Below are 7838 nucleotides of genomic sequence, written 5' to 3'. Positions count from 1 at the left end.
CCCAGCCTCCCCCTTGTCCCCCATGTCCTTGAGAACCAGGTTTTCCATACTACTCAGGTTTTGTATGAGCGCTCACTTCTGCTCGCATATCAGTTTTTATAATTCCAAATTCAACTCTGCTGTCAGATTTTCACCGCTGCGGTTGGCTTCTTTTCCTCAGTCAGATTGTGCAATAAGCACCGTGTTGGTATTTAATCAACACCTAAGCCACCAGGAATTTATCCCCCCCCCCCCACACACACACACACACACACACACACACAAGCGCCCGTCTTAATGTTTCCCGACTGTCATTTTTACCTCTTGCCCAGTTTCCCTTTATAACTTTATTTCCAGCCCTGGCTGTTTACTTCTCATCCGCGTTTTATAATAAGAAGGAGAAGGAAATCAACAGACGCTTCAAGAACACTCTGACATTCCAGGTCGCGCATACTCAAGCTGGATTTTCAAGTCGCTTCAATCTCCGCAGCCTCTTTGGGTTGGCTGAGTGCTGCAACTAATTTGCATGAAACGATTTGGGGTTTTAGCCAGCGGAAACTATGAAAAGAGGCTCGCCGCTAAAAATGAGCTACGGGTGGTTACACGCTTTTTGAAATTTGTATGTTCCTCTCGTATTTTTGAGATGTAAAAATTTCATTTCACATAATGTCCCCCCTCCCCCCAAAAAAAAAAAATTGTAAACACACCTTTCTCTCTGACGGAGATGTCAAACTGCCGCAGTATAGCACAGGGCTTACTCGATGTCAGATTTATTTACTTTTTTGCTTGAAGTATCGGTGCCCGGTATCGGTACTCACACTTCCTCATACACTACACTGGCGGTTTTCCCATAACCTTTGCAACGCAAGCATCTTATTACCACCGCAGTGCGGGAAGTGTACACGCGATTTGACACGTTTTGTGTATGTCGACATCCTACCACATCCAGCTTCATGGACCTTAGCAAATGTCAAAACACAAGTCGGTGTTTGTGCCTCGAAAGGCTTTCTACTGCCTCCCTTTACACCGGCCAATCAGAGGGCGGGAACCCAGGTGCATGTTTACAAGTCTTAATTCTAGCGTGACCGTGCGGCGGACCCCCTCCGCCGCTGCTCTGCGACCGATTCGGCCCTGGCAGCCAGTCAAGAGAAGGAATTCCCGCCGTGGCGTGCCAGTCCGCGTCTTGAGCTGAAAGCATTAATCACTCTCGGAAAGACTTAGAGTTGAAAGATATTGACGTGCAATGGGACAGTACTTAATTTGAGAGGGAAGAGTCAAGCCACCGCCGACAAAAACAAAAACAACAGCAGCTTTAGCTGAGACCTTTAATCGACTCAAGTCCTGGAACTTTTCTGACACACTTTGTGTGAACTGTAAACTGCCGTGTGGGAAGATTCAAATCGAATCCTGATCCCCGTCTGAATTGAATACTTCTTCCCACCATCCCCACGACCCGCCGCCGATTTTCTTAGAAATCAAACTCCGTAACATTTCCGTAACCCGGAAAAGTAGCCTCCTTCGTGGAACTAATAAGGGACTTAAAAGTAGATTTTAGCGGTGGCCGTGGTTGGCCGGTTGGGCCCCCCGGGCCGAAACAATGGTCCCCCTTGTCGAGCTGCAAACTAAAAGCTGTTTTACGTCCGCGGGTCTGCGGTGACGTCGTGAAGGGCGTGCTCGTCGCCGTCTATCAATGGCTAGCATTTAGCGCTCACGCCGGGTGTGGGAGAAAGAGACGTGTATCGCCACACCGCCTGGGAACGCGGTGGGCAGTCATTTTTGTTTCCGTGGGGTTCTACAGCTACAAAAAGGCTGCATTGATTAGTTTCCGGTGTGAGGCGGCTTCTGATTGGTTGATTGAAATCGCACTTCCTGTGGGAACTGTAGTCACACACACACGCACACACACACCACTCAGTGTAGAAGTCACTTTCGCATAACTCAAGCCTGAGTGGATTAGATGGAGCTTTTAACAGACGTTAACAGCGTGTGCGTGCGTCTCTCTCATCTCGGCTTAGTTTTTTTTGCTTTTTTATTGTTGTTGTTCAGTACTTACGAGATCAAATGTGCTGCTACTTTGCTCTTTCGGGGTTCAGCTGAAAGGCACACACTGTTGTTGGCAGTCTGCGGTTGTATTTTAAATTCAGCCAAGGAATTTATCGTGTGTGAAATGGATTGGGTTGAACGGGTCCCGCATTTCATCATTTTTATGGCCTGCGACGTCGCCATTTTGTCTGCAATCAGGTTGAACGCCCCGAACCACTTGGGGGCAGTCTATTTCCTGAAATGAGAATGAGTGCTATCACAACAACATGTTATTGATTTTTAAAAAAAACATTTTGTTTCTTTTTTTTTTTTTTTTTTTTGTTTCTTGGCCTGTTGCAGGTGAGCCAAGGCAATGTCCCCGGCGTGGAAAGCGCCTCCCTGGCCATGGACACGGAGGAAGGGGTGGAGGTGGTGTGGAATGAGGTGCTTTTCTCCGACAAGAAGGTCTTCAAAGCTCAGGAGGTACGCAGACTTGGAATCATATTTTATGTTACGACTTTATTTATTTATTTATTTATATTTTTTGGACTAAAACTCATTTTTCTGTAAATATTGCAACATTTTTAAATATTATTATTATTAATTTTTTTTTTACATTTTTGTCGGCGTGGTATAGGAGAAGATCAAGGAGATGTTTGAGAACCTGATGCAGGTGGAGCATCCCAATATTGTCAAGTTCCACAAGTACTGGCTTGATATGAAAGAAAGTCAGGCTCGGGTATGTTTTAACCCCTTTTTCTGTGCATGTTAATTTCTTTTTTTTTTTTTTTTTTAAAGTTGCTCATGTGCGTATTTTGCATATTGCAGGTTATCTTCATCACGGAATACATGTCGTCAGGCAGCCTCAAGCAATTTCTCAAGAAAACCAAGAAGAACCACAAGACCATGAATGTGAAAGTTGGTATTTCTCGGTCCCGGTTTTGACTTCAATTCATATTTTCAAATGGGATTAGTGGTTATGTAACGTGACAGCCCAGTGTTGAATGAAGCACCTGCTTTTTAGTCCCCCGCGCAACGTCCGCCGGACTAAAACTGACTTATCAATGTTGTGTATTGGTGGAAAAATTCCAACCTATGTTTTCGTGTTCTATGTTTCAGGCCTGGAAAAGGTGGTGCACACAGATCCTCTCCGCCCTCAGGTACTGGATGATTATATTTCTTTTTTTAAATTATTATTATTATTTTTTTTTTTTAATGGCCGTGCTGCAGCATTTGAGTGGGCTCCAATTTTTTTTTCCCGTCCCCCTGCAGTTATCTGCACTCGTGCGATCCACCAATCATCCACGGCAACCTGACGTGTGACACCATCTTCATCCAGCACAACGGACTCATCAAGATCGGCTCAGGTCTGATCCCCGCAGGACTCTCCTTGCTGGTACAGAAAGATCCGGTACGGTCATTTCATGCTCTTTTGTGATCTTCTTTCCGCAGTGTGGCATCGGCTCTTTGTTAACGGTAAGAAACAGAGTCCCTTTAAGTTGGTTTGTATTCCTCTCTAAGGTCATATTCAACATGATCTTGTTTATCTCCCCTTGCCAGTGTTCCCGGATGCCAACGTCCAGGGAAAGGGGAGGCAACATCGTGACGAGCAGCGCAATCTTCATTTTTTTGCACCTGAATATGGAAGTAAGTCAAACGCAGCGGGCAAATTTTGTTTGAGTGAAATTGATTAAAATGCGACTTTCTTTCGGCCTGTTCCCAACTGGTACTTTGCAACCAGTAGCTGGTCAATGCGCCCCACATAAAGCATGACTTATTTGCTCAAGATGATCTTTCAATCAATTCAAAAAGTCAATAAATGTACACATTTTTCAATTTTAAATAATTGGAGAGTGGTCAAATAAATAATATCGTAATTCTTTGATTGTATATAAAGAATAAAAATTATATATAAATGTGTGTGTGTGTGTGTGTGTGTGTGTGTGTGTGTGTGTGTGTGTGTGTGAAAAAAATACTGTATTAAATAAGTATATTGAAATAAAATATATTAGATATGAACACATTGCATGTGCATATACATTCGAAAAGATACATTTTATAATTCGGGAAAAATGTAAGATATAATAATAGAATGCAACTTAGGATGTGTATTAAACGCATAAATCATAATGTATTAGGAGAAAATCCTATTGTCTGTATCCTAAACATGAATATAATCATAAATAAATGGAAAAACTGTGCAAGTTGACTAAACTATTAGAATGTCCTCTAAATCTTAGATATGAACTATATGTCAGTCTAAATAAATAAATAAGAAATCTATGACTGTATAGATGTGTGAAAATATCTATATTCGATCACATATTGAAATAACATCTGTATTTTCGATATAGTTACATTGTGTACATATATAAATCTAATCAGTACAAATATTGATTCAATAAATGCATAAAACATGAATGCAAGAATGAAACCTGACTTGTAAATCGAAATATATTACCAATGAATTGAAAATAAAACAAGTGGACTGCACGGACTTGAGGGGGGTGGGCGGTGGGGGGTGAACTGCATCTGATTTCCCTTCATGTTTCCTGGATGTCTCCACCCAACCCCTTCTCACCCTTTCTTTGCCTCGTCTTTCCTCGCCAGCCGGCGAAGATGACTACGCCATAGACATTTTCTCCTTCGGTATCTGCGCTCTGGAGGTGAGAAACCAATGAGTGTGTGTGTGCGCGCGCGAGAGAGTGTATGTCGGCCATTGTTGACAGATGATTTGTTAACCTCTAGATGGCAGTGTTGGAGATCCAGGCCAACGGAGACGCTGCCGTCTCCAAGGAGGCCATCGTCAACGCCGGCCAATCCCTGGAAGACCCTCTCATGAGAGTATGAGCGACATTATTTACACTTACACCTCCTTGGTTACGTTTATAAAACCAAAAAAAAAAAAAAAAAGTTTCATCAGCTGATATAAATGGGGAATTGTCATGTCATGCAATCGAAACGGATGGCCGTCCCCCGCAGGAGTTCACGCAGTCGTGTTTGCGCCCCGACGCCAAGCTCCGTCCGACCGCCCACGACCTCCTCTTCCACCGCGTCCTGTTCGAGGTGCACTCGCTCAAATTGCTGGCCGCCCACTGCCTCATCAACAATCAGTGTGAGTCTCCCTTACAGCGTCTTGTCAAGAAAACGGGACAATGAAATGGAAACTTCCCCTTTTGTAATTGTTCGCAAACCAACTCAATCTTTTGTTCTATCCCTTTCTCTGGAATTAGCTTTGAGCTAGCCGTTTTGCTAGATTGAGACATAACACTGGGCTGATTTTACACGAGCCCGCACCGAGTTTCTCCACCAATGACTTAGTGGCTCGGCTGAGCTAAGAACTGCCATTTTCAAGCGATGATTGAAGTCCATATCGAAACTCCAGTCCAAGCCGAGCTAGCGTTTGCGCACATTGTTAGCATCTGATCAAAGGAAAGCGCTCTAAATTTTCAGCAAAGTTGTCGATTATGGGGCATCGGGTGTTTGCGTTTGGCGATGTGTCTGCTGCATGTGCCACATGGATGGATCTGGTACACTGGTGGTTTTCAGACACTCGGGAAGTCAGACCGACGTACCACCTTGACTAGCATTAAAAATGTTATTCTTGTTCTTTGGTAGATTTTTGAAGAAAGTATCTCACAACCTTTTTTTAACCCTTTCATGCACCCTGTAACCTGATAACACGAGAAGCTGTCCACTGTTGTAACCGCTGTCCCTGAAAGGGTTCAACTAAAATATTTATGTCATAATATTCGAACATTTGACTCTGTAGACTTGCTGCCCGAGAACTGCGTGGAAGAGAGGACCAAGTCCTTCGACCCTAACGCTGTCATGGCAGAGATCAAGCATGAAGACAGGCTGGGAGTTCAGCAATAATAATAATAATAATAATAATCATAATAATAAAAAATTGGTAACTCCTAAATATCTCATGCTTAACCAATGCTGGCTTTTTATGTCCCGACAGGTACTCCCATGTGTCCCCTTTAGAGCTGGACAAGTTTCTGGAGGACGTCAAGTAAGTAGAACGCCGTTAACGCAACTAGCTGGATTTAGCTGCGATGCTAAGCGTCTTGTCCACCAGGAACGGGATTTACCCCTTGATGAACTTTGCCTCGTCCCGGCCGCATCCCGTCCCTCGCGCCCTCTCCTTGTCGCAGGAGCAGGTGGAGATAGTCAAAACGCCCACGCCGGAACCCCAAGAGATGGAGAGCAGGAAGGTTAGCACCTCACATATCACAAGTGGCATTTTATAGCTTGAAAAATAGGATTTACATAGGTTACATTTTGGAAAGATGAAGTATATTCTGGCCAAGGTCCAAAGAAAAATTTCTCATCACTTGCCAGTCACACACACCGACTTGCTACATTTTTCAAAGCCACGATGAATAAACAATTTGACTGGCTGGCTAGCACAACTCAAACCCCCAAGGATGTGCAAGTTCCAAAAAATAAGGGTGTTTTTTCCCCCTCTTTGAGCCTAGTGGCATCGTAAATTGAATTGTCTTGTACGTTTCATATAATACATCGTGTGCGTTAACAGGTCATTCAGATGCACTGCAACTTGGAGTCGAATGAGGAAGGGACCAAAACTCATGTGAGTCACGTAGTACCGGTACATCAGGTACATTCCTGTAAGGCTCTACTTATCGGGCTCCCATCTTACGTCCATTCTATTTTGTATTCATTTTGTTTTTTTTAAATATGGACTCTTTCTTTTTCTCTCTACTCCAGCTTTCTTTATTTCTCAAGATGGACGATAAACTTCACCGGCAGCTTAGCTGCGACATCCTTCCGAGTAGGTTGACCACTCTGCGTGGCTTTCGGGAGAAATCTGCTTTCTCATTGGCTGGCGGTGTTTTAATGATGTCATGTGCACCTTTCAGCCGACACATCCAAAGACCTTGCCGGCGAACTAGTTCACTACGCCTTCATAAATGAGGTACACTACGTTTATTTTTAAGGACTGGACATTGACCACAACATCCTGCTTTTTTTTTTTTTTCATTATGAATATGACTTAAAAAAATTGTATTTTAAAAAAAAAAAGGACGGACATAAAGATATACCGTACATACGGTCACAACTCAGTAAGCTGCAGTAATGTGCATCGTTCTTTGCAGATGATAAAGAATACATGCATATTCATCTACTACAGCTCTATGTGTTTTCAAAAATCGCTTGCTTCCAAAACCGCCAGTTTCTCTGTATATATATATATATATGTTTGTTTTTTGTTTTTTTACACAAGCAACAAAAAGAAAAATGCTTCAAAACAAATGATTGTTGAAGTATGATCTTGTTTCTTTTGTCTCGAAGGAGGACATCGAAAAGGTGGCCGCGTTCCTGGAGGACGCCATCAAGCGACACCGGGTACGAGCGCTGCCTTCCGGCACGCAGTGAGGGAAAGGGGGGAAGTCGCGGCAGCCCGTGGGTGGATGGCCGGCGGGACCAAGGGGCCTTTGTGGGGGGGGGGCTTTTATGGCGTCCTACAGATGGAGCAGGAGCCTGTTTGCAGTCAAAGCAACACTGAGGGATGTTAAGAAAACGACAGCAAGCTAAAGGAAGAAGTCACAGCGGTCGAGGGGGGGGAAAAAAAAGGGACCAGGTGGACCAGGCGTCATGGTTGTGTTCTGATCAACTCCCCCCTAAGGGCACGTTTGCCTTAACACATGTTTGTTCCATAACAGATGCCGTTATTGCCCACATCCAGCCATCTTGTCCGACGAATGTTTTACTGGTCGCCATTTTTGCACTTCAGCGTCCATCATGACCGGCCATTATTCCCTTTTTTTTTTTTTTTTTTTTTTTTTAAATTAAGTACCCCTACCATTTGC

At 43.7% G+C, this 7838-nt stretch overlaps 1 protein-coding gene across 2 annotated transcripts in view; it reads left to right on the top strand.

Moving 5' to 3' along the window:
• nrbp2b (nuclear receptor binding protein 2b) overlaps positions 1-7455 on the top strand; it is a 16928-nt gene extending 9473 nt beyond the window's left edge. The window contains exons 3-19 of one of the 2 annotated variants that reach the window (XM_019893424.1): positions 2362-2484; positions 2639-2740; positions 2830-2919; positions 3121-3161; positions 3274-3368; positions 3454-3477; positions 3562-3648; positions 4612-4667; positions 4750-4845; positions 4984-5116; positions 5774-5874; positions 5967-6019; positions 6086-6221; positions 6545-6625; positions 6736-6799; positions 6888-6943; positions 7321-7455. In XM_019893424.1, coding sequence (XP_019748983.1) covers positions 2362-2484; positions 2639-2740; positions 2830-2919; positions 3121-3161; positions 3274-3368; positions 3454-3477; positions 3562-3648; positions 4612-4667; positions 4750-4845; positions 4984-5116; positions 5774-5874; positions 5967-6019; positions 6086-6221; positions 6545-6625; positions 6736-6799; positions 6888-6943; positions 7321-7404 — 1422 coding nt within the window. In that variant the 3' untranslated portion in view covers positions 7405-7455. The remainder of the gene's footprint in view (positions 1-2361; positions 2485-2638; positions 2741-2829; positions 2920-3120; positions 3162-3273; positions 3369-3453; positions 3478-3561; positions 3649-4611; positions 4668-4749; positions 4846-4983; positions 5117-5773; positions 5875-5966; positions 6020-6085; positions 6222-6544; positions 6626-6735; positions 6800-6887; positions 6944-7320) is intronic. The other variant, XM_019893426.1, reaches the window with a different exon arrangement.
• Positions 7456-7838: the final 383 nt, after the last annotated feature.

Source organism: Hippocampus comes, unplaced genomic scaffold (assembly GCF_001891065.2).
Source record: "Hippocampus comes isolate QL1 unplaced genomic scaffold, H_comes_QL1_v1.1 scaffold353, whole genome shotgun sequence".
Classification (NCBI taxonomy): Eukaryota; Metazoa; Chordata; class Actinopteri; order Syngnathiformes; family Syngnathidae; genus Hippocampus; species Hippocampus comes.
Note: the sequence above shows the minus strand (reverse complement) of the source record. Positions and strands in the feature narration are given on the sequence as shown.